Source organism: Giraffa tippelskirchi, chromosome 13, assembly GCF_054371585.1.
Source record: "Giraffa tippelskirchi isolate mGirTip1 chromosome 13, T2T-mGirTip1v1.2.pri, whole genome shotgun sequence".
Lineage (NCBI taxonomy): Eukaryota > Metazoa > Chordata > Mammalia > Artiodactyla > Giraffidae > Giraffa > Giraffa tippelskirchi.
In genome coordinates, this window is record NC_137287.1 from 103,596,009 (window position 1) to 103,615,616 (window position 19,608).

Sequence of the window (19,608 nt, forward strand, 5' to 3'; positions counted from 1 at the left end):
TGCATTTAAAATTTATTTTTTGCAACATTTTGATTGGTTCTGTTTTATCCGTGTTTTGGGGAGTAGTCTGTGGCTGTCACTGTTTCCAGAGTTACATTCTTGCATCACTTCCTAAATGTTCTCCTTCATGGTCTTCTTAAACTTCATCTTAAACGGTTTAATATTTAATTGAATGACAGTTTATGATTTATTGACCAATTTCCCATTATGGGGCTTTTACCTGTTTTTCCACTTTTTTTCCTCTCTTTTTCCATTGTGCAAACATTTGGTGAGCACCTACTATATGCCTAGATCTGTAGGCACAGTGGTTACATAAGTGAGCAAGATACATATGGTACTTGCCCTCATAAACCTTAAATCTTAAATTCCAGCAGGGGAGGCTGATTTCTTTGGGAAAAAAAAATCAAATAATTATATTTTATCAGACATGCTACAAAGATAACTAGGAGTGTTGAAGTAGAGGAAATGGGGGAGTTCCTTTGGTAAGATGATTAGGAAAGGACTCCAAGGTGAAGAATTTAAGCTGAAACCCCAGTAGCTCAGCAGTAAAGAATCTGCCTGAAATGCAGGAGACAGGGGTTCGATTGCTGGGTCAGGAAAATCCCCTGGAGAAGGGAATGGCAACCCACTCCAATATTCTTGTCTGCAGAATTCCATGGACAGAGGAGCCTGGCGGGCTACAGTCCATATGGTCGCTAAGAGTCGAACATGACTGAAGCGACTGAGCACGCAAATGTGAGAAGGAGTCAGAGAATCAAGCAGAGAGGAGCAGGGTTCCAAGCTGAAGGCAGGAGACCACTGTGATTAGGAATGAGAAGTGAGCTTTTTGTTCCTGAAGTGTTTTCCCTCATTTGGAGTTACTTCCTTAGGAAAGATACCCAGAAGTGAAATTATAGGGTCAAAGAATATCAACATGTTAAGGACTCTGAGTATATGTTGGATTTGGTTGTGATTTTAAACAAAATCTATAATGCAGTCTGAAACTAGTGAGCTGTGAAATAATTCAGAATTGTAGAGTATATTTATAGTGTACCAGAGTTGTATCTGCTGCAGTTAGTTTGCTTTTTAGATAATAATACCGAGTATACTGAAAATGAGTGGGTACCAGGGAGGATTATTGAAAGTCCCCTTGATTTCTGGGTTGAGGAATAATGGCCTCTCTTGTCCCACCAGGCTGTGAAGCTCACCAGCTCTCGAACCCAGCTACCTTACGAATACTACTCGCTGCCCTTCTGCCAGCCCAGCAAAATAACCTACAAGGCAGAGAATCTGGGTAAGTTCTTCTCTGGCACTACTGTTACTCTGTCCCAAAGAGGAACTCAGATCTTTTCATAATGATAATAGCAATTAACCCTTAGATAGCACATACTGTGTGCTGGACGCCATTCTACATAGTTTGTTTATATATTAGCTCATTTAATCCTCATAACATCCTGAAGGAGGTAGTTGTGATATATATTACCATTTTTACAGATTAAGTAACTTGTCATTGGTTATACTGTAAATTCGGAGAAGGCAGTGGCACCCCACTCCAGTACTCTTGCCTGGGAAACCCCATGGATGGAGGAGCCTGGTAGGCTGCAGCCCATGAGGTCGCAAAGAGTCGGACACGACTGAGCGACTTCACTTTCACTTTTCACTTTCATGCACTGGAGAAGGAAATGGCAACCCACTCCAGTATTCTTGCCTAGAGAATCCCAGGGACAGAGGAGCCTGGTGGGCTGCCGTCTATGGGGTCGCACAGAGTCGGACACGACTGACGCGACTTAGCAGCAGCAGCAGCAGCATACTGTAAATTAATAGCTAAGCTGGACTTGGAATCTGTGTAGTCAGGCTTCAGAGTTGGAGCCCTTGGCTACTGTTCAGACTGGTTCTTCTTGATTTCCAGATATCCCCTTCTGTCTCTCATGGCTTCTGTAACCTGCTCTCCTTTTAATTAAGAGTGAGTGATTATCTCTGGCCCTGATGGAAGCAGACATCACTATAGTTCTTGCTAAGCTGTTTAGGCCTTGCCTCAAATAATGTGTGAAGCAGCCAGCACAGTGTCTGGCATATGTGTTCATAAATAGCAGCCATTTTACTTTAATTCAAATAATTCTTCATTTGGTAGAATTTCAGGCTTAAAGGAAAAGATGTTTGGAGGACTCTGTTGAGGACATGATTATTAGTACTTACTCTGTGCCTGTCTCACTTTAAGTCCTGGAGATAAAAAATTGGAAGGATGTCCCTCCACTCCCCGATTTCAAGGAAATGAAGAGATTATCCTCTTCTCTTACAGCTTAGGGAGGGGGAAGGAGAGAACTGGTTATTGAGCAAGCTCCTAAAAAGGCCGCCTTCTCTGTCAGGGCTGCACATGGTTCTGATGTTTCCAGAACCTCTAGCCAGCAGCTGTACCTACTGTTGGGTATTGGGCATCCCAGGCCAGCTGGGGCAGACCTTGACCTAAAGCAGGCAACACCGCCAGTCCCCAAGTCTCCCCTGATGCTGTTGAACGGAGGTTGATCTCAGGGCCCAGGCTGTTCCTGCTTACCTGCTGCATACCCTTCTTTTCTTTTCCTGTTTTTTAAAATAATTTTATTGTTATTTACTTTTGGCTGTGCTGGGTCTTTGTTGCTGTATGCAAGCTTTCTCTAGTTGCGGCAAGTGGGGACTACTCTCTAGTTGCAGCACTCGGGCTTCAGCAGTTGTGGCACATGGGCTCAGTAGTTGCATGTGGCTCATGGACGCTACCGGAGAAGGCAATGGCACCCCACTCCAGTACTCTTGCCTGGAAAATCCCATGGATGGAGGAGCCTGGTAGGCTACAGTCCATGGGGTCGCTAAGAGTCAGACACGACTGAGCGACTTCACTTTCACTTTTCCCTTTCATGCATTGGAGAAGGAAATGGCAACCCACTCCAGTATTCTTGCCTGGAGAATCCCAGGGACGGCGGAGCCTGGTGGGCTGCCGTCTATGGGGTCGCACGGAGTCAGACACGACTGAAGCGACGCAGCAGCAGCAGCAGCAGCATGGACGCTACAGTTGGGCTCAGTAGTTGTGCATTGGCTTAGTTGCACTGCAGCACATGGAATCTTCCCAGACCAGAGATCAAACCCACGTTCCCTGCATTGGCAGGCAGATTCTTAACCACTGGACCATCAGGCAAGTCCCGCTTACCCTTTTTCTTCTCTCCACACCACACCATGTTCCCAGCACCTTGCTGCTACCAGGAATCCTGACCTGCTTTGTCCTCCAGACCCCTCACAGCAGCTCCTCCCTTCCCGTGAGCTGGTGTGGATTTGTCAATAACCCAAAACTCAACAGTTGGGCACATCTCAGTGTGATACTAGGTGACCTTAACCTCTGTGAAGCTAGGAAGTGTTCCTTCCTCACAGAAATGGAAACTACAGTGTACAGAAGTTATCCTGCCACACTATATCTCATTCCATCTTTGTGTAGTGCCTCCCTCTGTGGCCTAGGGGCTCTTTGAGCAATGCGATCATGCCCTACATTTCTCTGTCTTTCTCTGCCACTTCTGACCCAGCCTCTGACACATCGTCATCCAGTTAAAGTTAAATGTCCTCTCTGAGTGAAGCAGAAACAGCCTTGATCGAATGCCTGTTGGGTTGCAAGCCTTGTTTTCTTCGTCATCATTATCATCACTGTTAATCCTTACATGGCTCTCACAGTGAGCCAGGCATTGTTCTGAGCCCATCTGTGCTTTAACTTAGTTAATTTTCACAACAACCCTCTGAGGTAGCTACTCTTAAAATCCGCTTGTCATGGACAAGGGAAGTGAGCCACAGGAGGTAAAGTCACTTGCCTCAGGTTACTCACCGAGTTGGTGGCAGAGCCCAAGAACTGTGGCTGCAGGGTCCATAGCCTCAAGCAGCACAGTCTGTGCACTGTCTCACTTGGTTGCCAACTGTGACTGCACAGCCAGGTACGCTGGCCTCCATGCCAGAATAGAGGGCACAGCAGCTTCAGAGGTTTAAAAAAGTTGCTTATGGTCAGTGGGTGGAGATTTTAACCCAGGTTTGTTTTGTTTCTTTTTTTAATATTTATTTTTACTTACTTATTTGGCTGTGCCAGGTCTTACTTGCGGCGTGCAGGATCTTGAATTGCAGCATCTGGGATCTAGTTCCCTGAGCAGGGATAGAACCCGGGCCCCCTGCGTGGGGAGCACAGAGTCTTAGCCACTGGACCAACAGGAAGGTCCCTTAACCCAAGTTTTTTAACTCTAAAGCAGTTCTTTCTGTTGACAGCTCACCTGGTAAAGAATCTGCCTGCAATGTAGGAGACCTGGGTTCTATCCATGGGTTGGGAAGATCCCCTGGAGGAGGGCATGACAACCCACTCCAGTATTGCTTGGAGAATTCCATGGACAGAGGAGCCTGGTGGGCTACAGTCCATGGCGTTGCAAAGAGTTGGACAAGACTGAGCAAGTTAACGCTTTGACTTTCACTTTTCTGTTGTCCAGACTGCCTTTTCCAGAAAGCTTCATTTGGGCTGTCTGAGGGCTGTGCTCCTGATTCTCAGAATGCTGCACTGATGAAGATTCATATGGCTGGGGATGGGGGAGTCTGTGAGGGGACGTCTGCAGCAGATGTACTAGAGGACAGTGTCATTCTCTCTTCGAGTGTCTACTCAGCCTGCTGTTCGTTTAGTGTGGCTAGCTGACTGCTCCCAGCTTTAAAAATTAAAAGGAGTACTTCACTATTAGAAATGAGCTGTTCTGGACCACTGTGTCCTCCTTCTTGGTTTAAATCTAATTTCTAAATATCAAGAAGTGATACTTGATCTGTAGCCCTGTTCCTCTCTCTGTATATTCTTCCTTTCCTTAAGTGAGTCCTTCATTGACCTCACTGAAGACAGGTGGGTGGTAGGGCATGCGGTAGAGGAAGGAGCCCAGGGGCTTGAACTAGAACTTGGTTGTAGAAACCTCAGAGTCCTTCTGATATGCACCCATCCTCACTCATCCTTTGTATCAATCAGCACCAAGCCCCCTAGATTTCACCTCCTTAGTAGCTCCTGAATCTGTATACTTGTTTCCACCCTCCCCACACCCTAGAATGCAGTGACCATCACTGCTTGCTTGCATAGTGCCTGCCATCACCCCAGATAGTTCCTTGCATCTCTGATGTTTTCTTGACAAAATAGCCAGACTGATCTGTTACCAGAATCGGATAGTCTCTGCTGCCCCATTAGAAACCCTTTATTGATTTTTGTTGCTCTCTGGATGAAGATCAAACTTCCTGTGTGGCCCGCAGGCCCCCTAAGGTCCAGCTCTGGCCAGTCTCTCCGATGCACCTCAGGTCACCCTTGCTGTCTACACTGCAACCACACAGGCCTCTCAAGTTTACCCTGTCATCTCCTCTTCTCCCTACTCTTCCCCTCAGAAAGGAGCGTTTACACATACTGTTCCTTCTGTCCAGAATAGTCTTTCCCTATCTTTTTGTCTCTCTAATCCTCTCTTCCTTTAGAGCTCACTTTAAGCATCACTGTTTCCAAGAAACTGTCCTAGACCTGCTTCCCACATCTAGAGCAAGTTCCTCTTATTATACTATATCTTCTCATCGTCCTGATTATTTAATCAGTGTGTTCCCACTAGACCATAAGCTCCATGAGTATGTCTGTACAATATTGTGTCTTCAGAGCCCAGCATATAACCAATACCTAGTTTAGGAAGGAACAAATGAGCAAACAAACAAATGACCAGGCCAGGAGTCCCACATCAGGCAGGTCCACTCTGACAGGCAGCTGTTAGACCAGGTGTGGGTTCCGGCATTAGTGCCGCCTGTGGGCTTTGGTTGGTCTCCTTCAGGTCGCCCCAGTTCCTCATCATCCCAGTAGAATTGTCAGAATGGCTCCACATGAAAGCGCTGTTGGGTTTAGACCCTGACTGCTTGGTGCCTGCTCACGGGACACCTGGCAGCAGATTTTTCTGAGGTCATAGGCGTGCAAGGGTGTGCCAGTTCCATAAGTAAGAAGATGTTTTGGCTAAAAATCTCCAGTGCTGGATTTTACACTACCTCCCTCCCTGCCTAAACCAGGATCTGAAGACACAGAAATAAATTATCTGCCCTTAAAGAGCTCATAATCACGTAGCAGGGCAGAAACTTTAACCATCGGTACATTGTGCAAAATCACATCACTGCCATATGAAAAGGTGCAGAGGTGATGATGGTGATAAAAATAGTATTTGTTGCCTTCCTGCTCTGTGCCTGGTACTTTATTTCTCACTATAACCCTGTGAGATGGGTACTATTATCCGCATTTTGCAGATAAGGAAGTTGAGCCTCATCAAGGTTAAATAACTTTCCAGGACTGCTGAGCTAGTAAGCTACAGAGCTACGGTTCAGTAATTCTCGCTTCACGATCATATGATGCTCCCTCTGTGCTGAGGACAATCTAGGGAGAGAGACGAGCTCAGCCTCAAGGAGGTCAGGAAGGGCTTCCAGAAAGTGGAATAAAAGCTGAGCCTGAACAGGTTGAGAAAGTTTCCCAGGCATGTGGGGCAGGGAATGGCAAAGGAAATGATAATGCTGCCCAGAGACATGGAATGACGGGGCATGTTTGATGTGCCCTGAAGAGTCTGGGGGTGCTAGAGCACAAAAGGGAGGAGAGGGCAACAGGTGGAGTCAGGTGGGCAAGCTTGGCCTGAAAAGGCAGGGTAGCACATTGAGTTTGCCAGGCTGCAAGACTCCTGGAAGCCTTCTAGGTGGGCCCTGTGTCTCCTTGGGTCTGCTGACCTCAGCAACCTCGGGGCTGAAGCTCTGAGCTCCATCTGTCTCTCTTATGGCAGGAGAGGTGCTGAGAGGGGACCGGATTGTCAACACCCCTTTCCAGGTTCTCATGAACAGTGAGAAGAAGTGTGAGGTTCTGTGCGGCCAGTCCAACAAGCCAGTGACCCTGACTGTGGAGCAGAGCCGGCTTGTGGCCGAGCGGATCTCAGAGGACTACTACGTCCACCTGTGAGTTGTCCTCTGCTCCCCACCAGCCTCGAGTTCCCGTAGGGGAGGGCACTGAGGGAGCGGCGGTCTGAGGGACTGAGCGGGGCCTTGGGTTTCCAGCATTGCCGACAACCTGCCCGTGGCCACCCGGCTGGAGCTCTACTCCAACCGCGATGGCGACGACAAGAAGAAGGAGAAAGATGTGCAGTTTGAACATGGCTACCGGCTCGGCTTCACAGACGTCAACAAGGTACGGGAATGTCCTAGTGTGCTCAGAGGGCCGGGGGAGCCACGCCTCAAAGTCATGAGCACTTGGGGCCCCAGGGAGGGGGAAACATGCAGCTCTAGGCTTATAACAGAAAATATGGGGATGGCCATGGCAAGTTCCTCCTGGTGCCCCCAGATGTGGTCTGTCGGAAGTTTGGGTGCTGTGGGCAGGGCACTAGCAGGTGCTACACAGGAAGTGGAAAGCACAGTGCCTAAAACCTCAGATTCTGTATAACCACATGATCATATGGATTATAAGAGTAATTCTGCCCACCCCACCCCAACCTCCAAAAAATATGGAATTTCATCAGTATGTTAGCGAGAGAGCTAAGTGGTGGTCAAGAGCATACAGGTTCTCTGGATTTTGAATCCTGCCTTAATAGTTGATGAGTGACCTTAATCCTACTTCTTTCACCTCTCTAAGCTTTGTGTTCCTTTTCTGTAAAATGTATGTGATAGCCATACCTGCCCTTTGTGGGGTCATGCAGAGTAAATCAGAAAATCTGTGTAAGCGCACTGCAGCATAGCTGCTGAGAAATACGCTAGTGGTGCTGATTGTAACGGGGATTCTCTTTTATTTGTCGTTTTCTAAACTGAACACATATTACTTAAGAAGTAAAGAACAAACACATTTCTTTCGAGGCACGGTCCCTGTCCTCTGAGGGCTTCTGTCATAACGGGAGAGAACTGACAGTGTAAGACCCAGTGTTGCCCAATCCCAACCTCATGGGCAGTGCCAGAGGAGTTTGGAGGAAGCGTACGGGCATTCAGGTTGTCACGGAGGAGGTGGGCCTTGAAAACTAGATAGGCTTGAGCTGAGTGAAGTTGGGATGGCATTCTAGTTGAAGTGAATCCCATGAACAGCATTCAGGGTGGGGACCATTCATGAAGCAGGGAGAGATCCAGGGGGAGCAGGTGAACTAACCTGTCTTGAGAAGGTGACGACAGCCCAGTATGTCAGGGTTACAGAACAGAGGGCCTTGAATACCAGCCTGTGGGGTCTGGACTTTAATAAGCCCCACTGAGCCCTGGAGGGTTCATGAGTAATGGATGACTAGGAGAGCAGTGTATTTGGAAGGTTGGTATGGCTGGGTCTGTTATATGAGGGAAGGGACCGAATACCTGGCTGGTCTCCCTGTGTGGGTTTGCTGGGGGTTCCCTGACTCCTAGCTCCTTTGTTCCCTCTGTTGCTCTGTTTAGATCTACCTGCACAACCACCTCTCGTTCATCCTCTACTACCACCGGGAAGACCTGGAAGAGGACCAGGAGCACACGTACCGCGTCGTCCGCTTCGAGGTGATTCCCCAGAGCATCAGGCTGGAGGGTGAGTGGGTAGGTGTGGCCAGAGGGCAGGGCTGGACGGGCCTGGGCTTCCATACCCAGGGTCTCTGCACCTCTGACCCCTGACATGGCTAACAGGGGCCATGTGTGGCACAGGGGCCCAGCCAAGCTAGGGTCACTGCATTCCTATTAGAGAAAGCAGGGACGAGGGGAGAGCTGACACGTTGTGTCCTGGCCTGGCACCTACCGGTTTACCTACTCCGGCCACCGGGGAGGTGCGTGCTGATTATGATGGGAACCGGAGGCTCCGAGAGGTCAGTGACGTGGCCACGACCAAATAGCAATCAGGCTTGGCTGGACCCATCATAAGAACCAGCCAGCTAAAGAACAAGGGGCAGAGGTACAGACAGAGCTGTTGGGCAGCCAGTCTCAGTGTTTGTGCTTCTGCGGGTGAGTGATTGGCATAGACTAAAGTTGGCCCAGGGTCAGCCGTCCTGTGGGAATTTGAGAGCCCAGGCCCAGCCCTCTGGGCCTGACTGAACCTAGTCTAGCTTCCCCTCGCCTGGCAGCCCTTGCTCACCACAGAGCGCACTTCCACTTAGTAGGCCTGGTCTTCTGTCCACCGTGGTGGTGGGTTTCGGAATTTTTTTTTAAGGTGTGGAACCTGGTATTCAAACAAACAAAATCATACTCAGAAGCCTCTTGTAAAATGTAGACCCTGTGCTTTCGGGGCGCCAGACTGCCTCTCCTCCCGCCAGTGTCGTGGGTGCAGCCTGACGTTTGCTGTGTGAGTGTTTGACAGCAGCTGCTGCCCCCGTGGTTCTTCGAGGTTAGAGACCCTGTCTTCTTTTCTCGCTGTTTTTAGCCCAGTACTGGGTAGATAGTAGGCCCCTGCTTATTGTATGTTTGTTACTGAATGAATGGACGATAGCAGGATGAATGGATGAGTAAATGAAGGGAGAAAGTGACTGAGGACTGATTGCTAGAGCGCCGGGACTCTGAGGACTGAGGGAGCGAGGAAACGTGTGAGACAGTGGGCTGGTGGTGTTTGCGTGTTGAATGGGACTGACTGAACGAGCAGGTGGATATTTGCTTTGAGTGAAGGAAGAATTTGTTTGACTGAACAGGGACTCAGACCCTCTCCCTGCACACACCTCTCTGCAACCCCTGAGGCTCTTTGAAAAGTCAGGGCTCCAGGGAGCACAGTTTTAAAGCTGTTGTTGCTAGCTCTTCTCCCAGCCTCCTCTCAGCAGCATACCACCCCCATGTACGCCCCCAGAACAGTCCATGGGTAGTGGCACCCGCCCTCCCAGGAACAGACTGAGTCTCTGTCTTTCACAGACCTCAAAGCAGACGAGAAGAGCTCATGCACCCTGCCTGAGGGTACCAACTCCTCGCCCCAAGAAATTGACCCCACCAAGGAGAATCAGCTGTACTTCACGTACTCTGTGCACTGGGAGGTGAGAAGGGGCTGCAGCCCACAGCTGTAGGGGAGGAGGGCTCGACTGGGTGGGAGTGGTCAAGCAGGAGGCCTGACTCTCAAGCGCTTCCTCCCCACCGCCAGGAAAGTGACATCAAGTGGGCCTCTCGCTGGGACACTTACCTCACCATGAGTGATGTGCAGATCCACTGGTTTTCTATCATTAACTCCGTTGTGGTGGTCTTCTTCCTGTCAGGTGAGAGCTGTGGACTGGAGGGTGGAGAGAACAAGGGGCTGAGGGCTGAGGGGCTGAGGTGTCACGTCACTCAGGGGGGACTTCTAGGGTGTTCTTGGCACCAAATGTGGGTCAGAAACGGACATTAGGGCTCTGTGGGGGCATCAGGTACACAGAGGTGAACAAGACTTAGCCTCCACTCTGGAGGGCTCTCCGGGGAAGACCGCACCTCTCTTCCCACACACCTTTGTTGGTTCATTCAACAAGGGTTCGTCATTGCTCACTCTTTTTGGGCCCGAGCCACGTGCTGGATCTCGTGTTGAGCAAACCTAACCCAGTCTCTGCCCTCACCATCTATACTCGAGTGGTGGGAGAGAGACAGAAAAGCCCCGGAGCGATGGAGTTCCAGGTGGTGCTAAGTGCTAAATGAGGAGAGGGTGAAGGCTGCCTTAGAGAAGACCTCTCTGAATGAGGCCTCTGAATTCAGAGACCCAGGGAAGGACTCTTCTAGCCAGGGTCACACGGCCCTGCTGTGGGACAAACTTGGTGAGAAGCCAGATGACACGAGGGCGGGAGGGCGGTGGACATAACTGATCTTTTCAGTATCAGAGAGGAAGTAAAGATAATGCTGTCTTCATTAAACATTTACCCTGGGACCAGCTGTGGTGTTAATAAACACTTCACAAGCCTCCCCGTCATTCCAGCCAAGCCTAAAAGCATTAAGTTAGCTCAGGGTCCGATAATCCATTGTCTTAGCCGCTACACCGCTGCCTAGAGAGAAACAGCCCGTGCCAGTGCCGATGGGGGCCTCTGAACTGTTTGGGGTGTGTCGAGAGGAGATGTCTTGAAGAGTGAGTAGGAGTTAAGGCAAAAGGAGTAGCCTGGGTTATAGGCACACAGGTGAGAGGGAGATGGGCCGTGACCTGATAACCAAAAGCAATAAATAACCAGAGAGGTGAGCCTGGAAGGAGGAGAGGCTGGGGAAGTTAGAAGGACCGATCACTAGAGGAACAGGGATGCTGTTCTCCCTAGAGTGGAAGCAGTGTCCTGTTGCAGCCCCCACCAATGAAACTCATTCCTCCCCTTCCGACTTGAGGGGTGACCCTCTGTTTGCTCTTCCCCTGGTTGCTGAGCTGGAGCCCTGCCCAGGAGAGGACCTGAGGCCACTGCATAGCCAGTTCCCACTCGAGAAAGCCACACGTGCTGGGGGGCCAGCAGCACAGAACACTCAGCTGGCAGTGCTGACGGCTTCTCTCCCCCCTCCCCCTGCCGCCCCATTTGTTTCAGGCATCCTGAGCATGATTATCATTCGGACCCTGCGGAAGGACATCGCCAACTATAATAAGGAGGATGACATTGTACGAGGTCTTGGCTGGGGAGGGATGGACTTGCAGAGGGAGGGGGGTCTAGCAGCAGAGCTCCAGACCTACCAGACCCAGACTGGGAGTGGGGGTGGAGGGTTGTGTGATCATTCATAGCAAAAACGTTGAAAGTATTGAAAAGGAAAACAAAACGTTTAATGACTCAAAGTGATTGGGATAGATTTTCTCATTTTCTTTTTCTTTTTTCTTTTACTTTATGTATTTATTTTTGTCTGTGCTGGGTCTTCATTGCTCCACACAGACTTTCTCTAGTTGTGGTGATCGATGGCCGCTCTCCGTTGCAGTGCGAGGGCTTCTCATTGTGGTGGCTTCTCTTTTTGCAGAGCACAGACTGTAGGGCGCACAGGCTTGGTTGCCCTGCAGCACGTGGCATCTTCCCAGACCAGGGACTGAACCTTTGTTTCCTGCATTGGCAGGCAAATTCTTAACCACTGAGCCACCAGGGAAGTCCAGCTTTCTAATTTCCAAGCTTTCATAATGGAAGAAAACTGGATTGATTTGATGACATACAAATATTGTATGATATTTGATTGATATTGATTTCACATACATAATCCTGTATGTCAAAATAAACAAAACAGAAAAGTAAAATGGCAAACAATATATGCAACAAATTTTTTAGAAGATGATAGTTACACAATTTTGTAAAGTAATTATCCTCCAATTAAAAATAAATGTTTTTAAAAAGGAAGATGATGGTTAAAAGAACTGGTATAAAATCTCTTAAAAAAACACTAAAATTCTCTAATGTGTTGATGAACAAAAAATACAGACAAGAATACATGGCTAATAAACATGTGAAAAAGCGTTTTTACCTTAGGCATAAGTCCCCAACATGGGCTTCCCTGGTGGCTCAGTGGTAAAGAATCCACCTCCCAATGCAGGAGACGCGGGATCAATCCCTGGGTTGGGAAGATCCCCTGTAGAAGGAAATGGCAATGCATTCCAGTATTCTTGCCTGGGAAATCCCATGGGTAGAGGAACCTGGCAGGCTACAGTCCATGGAGTTTCAAAAGAGTTGGACACAACTTAGCAACTAAACAACAACATCAAGCCCCCCACATGCAGTTTCAATCATGAGAAGACAGTTTTGGACCTTCAAATTAGCACAGCTTTGTATGTGTAGTATTAATTGTTGGCAAGGTTAATGTGAAGTAAGCACCTTGCATGCCACCAGTGCAACTGTAAGCTGGTAGTTTTCTGAAAAGTAGTTACTTGACAGTTCAGTTCAGTCGCTCAGTCGTGTCCGACTCTTTGCGACCCCATGAATCGCAGCATGCCAGGCCTCTCTGTCCATCACCAACTCCCGGAGTTTACCCAAACTCATGTCCATCGAGTCAGTGATGCCATTCAGCCATCTCATCCTCTGTTGTCCCCTTCTCCTCCTGCCCCCAATCCTTCCCAGCATCAGGGTCTTTTCCAATGAGTCAACTCTTCGCATCAGGTGGCCAAAGTATTGGAGTTTCAGCTTCAACATTAGTCCTTCCAGTGAACACCCAGGACTGATCTCCTTTAGGATGGATTGGTTGGATCTTGCAGTCCAAGGGACTCTCAAGAGGCTTCTCCAACACCACAGTTCAAAAGCATCAATTCTTCGGTGCTCAGCTTTCTTTATAGTCCAACTCTCACATCCATACATGACTACTGGAAAAACCATAGCCTTGACTAGATGGGCCTTTGTTGGCAAAGTAATGTCTTTGCTTTTTAATATGCGTCTAGGTTGGTCATAACTTTCCTTCCAAGGAGTAAGCGTCTTTTAATTTCATGACTGCAATCACCATCTGCAGTGATTTTGGAGCCCAAAAAATTAAAGTCGGACACTGTTTCCACTGTTTCCCCATCTATTTCCCATGAAGTGATGGGACCAGATGCCATGATCTTAGTTTTCTGAATGTTGAGCTTTAAGCCAACTTTTTCACTCTCCTCTTTCACTTTCATCAAGAGGCTCTTTAGTTCTTCTTCACTTTCTGCCATAAGGGTGGTGTCATTTGCATATCTGAGGTTATTGATATTTCTCCTGGCAATCTTCATTCCAGCTTGTGCTTCTTCCAGCCCAGCGTTTCTCATGATGTACTCTGCATATAAGTTAAATAAGCAGGGTGACAATATACAGCCTTGATGTACTCTTTTTCCTATTTGGAACCAGTCTGTTGTTCCATGTCCAGTTCTAACTGTTACTTCCTGATCTGCATGCAGGTTTCTCAGGAGGCAGGTCAAGTGGTCTGGTATTCCTATCTCTTTCAAAATTTTCCACGGTTTATTGTGATCCACACAGTCAAAGGCTTTGGCATAGTCAATAAAGCAGAAATAGATGTTTTTCTGGAACTCTCTTGCTTTTTCGATGATCCACTGGATGTTGGCAATTTGATCTCTGGTTCCTCTGCCTTTTCTAAAACCGGCTTGAACATGTGGAAGTTCACGGTTCATGTATTGCTGAAGCCTGGCTTGGAGAATTTTGAGCATTACTTTACTAGTGTGTGAGATGAGTGCAATTGTGCGGTAGTTCGAGCATTTGGCATTGCCTTTCTTTGGGATTGGGATGAAAACTGACCTTTTCCAGTCCTGTGGCCACTGCTGAGTTTTCCAAATTTGCTGGCATATTGAGTGCAGCACTTTCACAGCATCTTTTAGGATTTGAAATAGCTCAACTGGAATTCCATCACCTCCACTGTCTTTGTTCGTAGTGATGCTTTCTAAGGCCCACTTGATTTCACATTCCAGGATGTCTGGCTCTAGGTGAGTGGTCACACCATTGTGATTATCTGGATTGTGAAGATCTTTTTTGTACAGTTCTTCTGTGTATTCTTGCCACCTCTTCTTAATATCTTCTGCTTCTGTTAGGTCCATACCATTTCTGTCCTAACCCTAATTGACAGTAAGTTTCATAAACTGTCAAAAAGTTAACTTTTTTTTTAAAAATTTTTGGCCGTGGCATGTGGGATCTTAGTTCCCTAAGCATCAAAACCACAAAAATTTGATCTAGAAATATTTATAGCAGACTTCTTCATAATTTAAATAAACTGAATATAGCCTGATATCCCATAATAATAACTTAGTTATAGTATAATATAGCTGTACAATGAAAAATTGTACAGCTATTAAATAGTAATTGTAGAGAGTGTTTACTGACATGAGGTAATGCTCATAACCATCCCTCAGCTAAAAATAGCCAAGTAAATACAGTATGATCCCAGTTTTACTGTTAAAAGCTATATATACATACACACATGTACATATCTAACGGGCTAAGGAAATAGATCAAAACATGGTATTGTTAAGTATATAAATCATTTTCTGTATTTTTTTGGTTTATTTTTTAATCTTTAAATGTTTACAAGTTTTATGTTTTTTGTTCAGTCTTTCTGGATTTTTAAAAAATTGTCTGTGATACACATTTACTACTTTTTGTTCATTTGAATATCATACCAAAAAAAATTTTTTTTTACTTTATTACACATGTAAGAGCACGTACAGACGTACCTCAGAGATATTGTGGACTCAGTCCTAGGCCGTCACAATAAAGTGATCATTAAATAAAGCAAGTGAGACAAATTTTTGGTTTCCCAGTGCATATGAAAGTTATGTTTATACTATACTATGATCTATTAAGTGTGCAGTAGCAGTATATCTAAAGAAGTACCTTAATTTAAAAATACTTTAGGGCTAAAAAATGCTAGCTGACATCTGAGCCTTTACTTTTTCATTATCTTTATCTGGCCTCAATGCTAATGGCTGCTGACTGATCAGGGTGGTGGCTGCTGAAACTTGGGGTGGGTGTGGCAATTTCTTAAACTAAGACAGCAGTGAAATTTGCTAAATTCTCATAGCATCTTCACCAGGAGTAGATTCCATCTCAAGAAATCATTTTCTTTGCTCATCCATAAGAAATAGCCCCTTACCTATTAAAATTTTACCGTGAGATGGCAGCAATTCAGTCCAGTCCTTAGGCTCCGCTTCTAATTCTAGTTCTTTTGCTGCTTCCACTGGATCTGCAATTACTTCTGAAATCTTGAACCTCACAATTTCATCCATGAAGCCTAGAATCAACTTCGTCAAAAGTTCTATTAATGTTCATATGTTGACCTCTTCTATGAATCGCTAATGTTCTTAATGGCATCTAGAAGGTGACTCCTGGGACTTCCCTGGTGGCCCAGTGGTTAAGACTCCGTGCTTCCAGCGAAGGGTGTGCAGGTTCAATCTCTTGTTGGGGAGCTAGAATTCCACATGGTGCACAGTTCAGCCAAAAAAAAAACAAAAACCAGCAGCATTAGAATGGTGAATCCTTTCCAGAAGGTTTTCAATTTACTTTGCCCAGATCCATCAGAGGAATCACACTGTCTTATGGCAGCTATAACCTTATGAAATACGTTTCTTAAATAAGACTGCAAAGTCAAAATAATGCCTTGACGCATGAGCTGCAGGATGGATGTTAGCAGGCATGAAGATAACATTAATCTCATTGTACATTTCCAGCAGAACTCATGGGTGATCAGGTACTTTGTCAACGAGCAGTAATATTTTGAAAGGATTCTTTTTTTTCTGAGCAGTAGGTCTCAACAGTGTACTTAAAGTATTCAGTAAACCACATTGTAAACAGATGTGCTGTCATCCAGGCAGAGTAGACTTAACGTAATTCTTCAGGGCCCCAGGATTTTGAGGATAGTAAATGAGTACTGGCTTCAACTTAAAGTCACCAGCTACATGAACCTCTAACAAAGAGTCAGGCTATCCTTTGAAGCCAGGCATTAACTTCTCCTCTCTAGCTATGAAAGTCATAGATGGCATCTTCTTCCAGTCGAAGGTTGTTTTGTCTGTATTGAAAATTTGTTTAGTGTAGCTAGATCTTCTGGATAACTCGCTGCAGTTTCTCCATCATCACTTGCTTCACTTTGCACTTTTTTGTTATAGAAATGTGGCTTTTCTCCTTAATCTTCATGAACCAACCTCTGCTAAGTTCAGACTTTTCTTCTGCAGCTTCCTTACCTCTCTCAGCCTTCACACAATTAAAGAGGGTTGGGCCTTGCTCTGGATGAGGCTTTGGCTTCACGGGATCTTATAGCTGGTTTGATCTCTCCAGGCCACTCAGACTTTCTCCATAACAGCTAAACAGCTGCTTTGCTTTCTTATCACTCCTGTATTCACCAGAGTTGGACTTTTAATGTCCTTCAAGAACTTTTCTTTTGCGTTCACAACTTGGCTGATTATTTGGTGCAAGAGGTCTAGTTTTGGGCCTGTCTGAGCTTTTGACAGGCTTTCCTCTCTAGCTTAATCATTTCTAGCTTTTGATTTAAAGTGAGAGACATGTAACTCTTCCTTTCACTTATGCATTTAGAGGCCATTGTAGGGTTATTAATTGGCCTAATGTCAATATTGTTATGTATCGGGGAGTAGAGAGGCTGGAGAAGAGGGAGAGAGATGGAGCAGCTGGTTGGTGCGGCAGTCAGACCACACGTTTATTGATTATTTGCCATCTTTATGTTTTTGGCAGCCCCAAACCATTGCAGTAGTAACATCAAAGATCACTGATCCTTGGTGGTCCAGTAGTCTAGGACTCTGTACTCCCAATGCAGGGGGCCCAGGTTCCATCCCTGGTGAGGGAACTAGAGCCCATATACCACAACTAAAGATCCTGCGTGCCGCAACCTGTGTGCCACAGCTAAGACCTGGTGCTGCCAAATAAATAATTTTTAAAAAAAAAGAGATCACTGAGAATAGATCACTCTAGCAAATATAATAATAATGAAAAGTTTTGAAATATTGCGAGAATCACTGAAGTATGATACAAAGACACGAAGTGAGGAAATGCTTTTGGAAAAATGGTGCCAGTAGACTTGCTTGCTGCAGGTTGCTACATACCTTCAATTTGTGAAAATTACAGTATCTGTAAAGTGCTGTAAAATGAAGCACAGTAACATAAGCTGTGCTTATATCACTTTTATAATCAGTAAAAAAAAATAATAATAATAACTTGCTTCTAAATATACCACTCAAAAACTATCACAGCATTTTAGTGTGTTGGTTTGCATTATTTTTCCGTGCAGTAGGTTTTTGGCGTATGGAGAGGAAATTTTCCTTTGCTACGGCTGTCTGCTCATGTTAGTGGTATCCTTTCCCCACGTGACGGTTCTCTGGGAAGTATTCTCACGTCACTCACACTCCTGTGTAAGAGTGGAGTTGATTGACACACCTGAGGGACCCTCAGCCCCGATCAGGGGACGTGAGTCCTAGGAGTGGTCCCTGCAGGAGCTGCCTCCTCCGGAGCCCAGGAGGAGCCTCACTTTCTGGCCCTTTGCTGCAGGAAGACACCATGGAAGAGTCTGGCTGGAAGCTGGTACACGGTGATGTCTTCAGGCCCCCCCAGTACCCCATGATCCTCAGCTCCCTGCTGGGCTCGGGCATTCAGCTCTTCTGTATGATCCTCATCGTCATCTGTGAGTGGGCCCTGCGGGGCTGGGGTGGGGCGGGGGGAGCAGCACAGGCCTGAGTCTGAGAGAGGAGTGGGCTTCCCTTCCTAGGGCAGAGGGACTTGCCAGCATCTCTGGGCCAGACAGAATCATCTGTCCCAGCAGAAAGGCTGGTCCTCTCAGCCACAGGCCCCAGTGCTTTGCTGCTCAGATCTTTCCAGCACCATCCATAGCCCCCCCACAGCCACACTGCCAGTGAAGCCACAGATCAGCATGGGGAGGTTGGCCTCCTTTTGCAGCCAGGCATTATATGACCTACCCCTTTCCACGCCAGGATTAGACTGGAATCAGGTCTCTTTTCTCAGAAAACACCCCCCAAAATGATTATATAGTGGTTATAGACAGTACTGAAGTCAGTCTTCCTACTTTTCTTTTTTTGTTGACGTATAATAACTGCTGCATCCCTCTGCACCCCAGCTAAGACCCAGTCCTCTCCTGTGGAGAGGAGGCCAAGGGGAAAGGGAGCCTCACTTAGCCTCCCCTGCCCCGTCAGCCTCACCCAGCCTCCCCTGCCCCGGCAGCCTCACCCAGCCTCCCCTGCCCCGGCAGCCTCACCCAGCCTCCCCTGCCCCGGCAGCCTCACCCAGCCTCCCCTGCCCCGGCAGCCTCCTCTAGCCTCCCCTGCCCCGGCAGCCTCCTCTAGCCTCCCCTGCCCCGTCAGCCAGGCCAGCTGGGGCCCGGGGCCTGGGGCCCTGACTGTCCCCCCTCCCCACTCCCTCCTCAGTTGTGGCCATGCTCGGGATGCTGTCGCCTTCCAGCCGGGGAGCGCTCATGACCACGGCCTGCTTCCTCTTCATGTTCATGGGGTAGGTGTGTCTGAGGGGCTCCTGGGGCTGACGCAGACGGCCTCCGCTTCAGCTAACAGGTCTCCTTGGTGTGGACCCCTCCCGTTTACCCACAGGGTGTTTGGTGGATTTTCAGCCGGCCGTCTGTACCGCACTCTGAAAGGCCATCGGTGGAAGAAAGGAGCCTTCTGTGTAAGTGTCCCAAACTTCCTCCCTGTGCTGGTGGGGAGCTGAGGCACTTCTGGGCTCCTCGGGAGCAGCAGAGGCACGTCCTGGGGGGTGTTCAAGGCCAGAGGCTGGGCAGCAGCACGAGGGGTGTGAGGGGTGCACCCAAGGAGGAGCGCTGGGCTCTCACCTCACGCATGGGTGCTTACCTCTGAAGGCCTTAGGTGCCACATCGATGAAAAGAGGGAATTGAAATAAGGTGATTTTTAGCCTGCGTTGTCCCATGGCTCAAGAACAAGTAGAAATAGGGAATTCAGAATAATAGGAGTTAGGCACCAAGTCCAGGTGTCAAAAGTTTAAGGTCAAAACCTGATCAGCAGGGCTGCTGGGAGAACACCCTGCCCAGCAGAGTAAAGACAGAATTACCTGCCACAGGTGGGAGAGGCCGGGCCCCACGTCACTGTCAGCCTGCTTGCCAGACTTGGTGCCGCCGTTTCTCTTGAGTAAGGTCAGCTCCTGACAATCGCTGTCCTGGTGGTGAGGAGAGTTCTTGGCAGCAGAAGAGAGGAGAACACTTGGGAAACAGGAGGATACCTAGGAGTCCTGAGCCCCTTCTCCTAGAGCAAGTGAGCCCTTAGAGGACCAGGGAAACCCCTCGTGCCAGACTGGGAAAAGC

General features: G+C 47.6%; 1 protein-coding gene across 5 annotated transcripts in view; it reads left to right on the forward strand.

Moving 5' to 3' along the window:
• The window catches only part of TM9SF4 (transmembrane 9 superfamily member 4), a 55,090-nt gene that overhangs the window by 23,752 nt on the left and 11,730 nt on the right, over positions 1 to 19,608 (forward strand). For 3 of the 5 annotated variants that reach the window (XR_014073792.1, XM_081559575.1, XM_081559576.1), the window contains exons 3-12: positions 1,174 to 1,273; positions 6,786 to 6,954; positions 7,054 to 7,183; positions 8,401 to 8,524; positions 9,823 to 9,941; positions 10,046 to 10,157; positions 11,424 to 11,494; positions 17,817 to 17,949; positions 18,707 to 18,788; positions 18,884 to 18,959. Coding sequence is in view for 4 of the 5 variants with exons in the window: in XM_081559575.1 (XP_081415701.1) it covers positions 1,174 to 1,273; positions 6,786 to 6,954; positions 7,054 to 7,183; positions 8,401 to 8,524; positions 9,823 to 9,941; positions 10,046 to 10,157; positions 11,424 to 11,494; positions 17,817 to 17,949; positions 18,707 to 18,788; positions 18,884 to 18,959 (1,116 nt within the window). In the remaining variant the exon portion in view is untranslated. The remainder of the gene's footprint in view (positions 1 to 1,173; positions 1,274 to 6,785; positions 6,955 to 7,053; positions 7,184 to 8,400; positions 8,525 to 9,822; positions 9,942 to 10,045; positions 10,158 to 11,423; positions 11,495 to 17,816; positions 17,950 to 18,706; positions 18,789 to 18,883; positions 18,960 to 19,608) is intronic. The other 2 variants (XM_081559577.1, XM_081559578.1) reach the window with 1 other exon arrangement.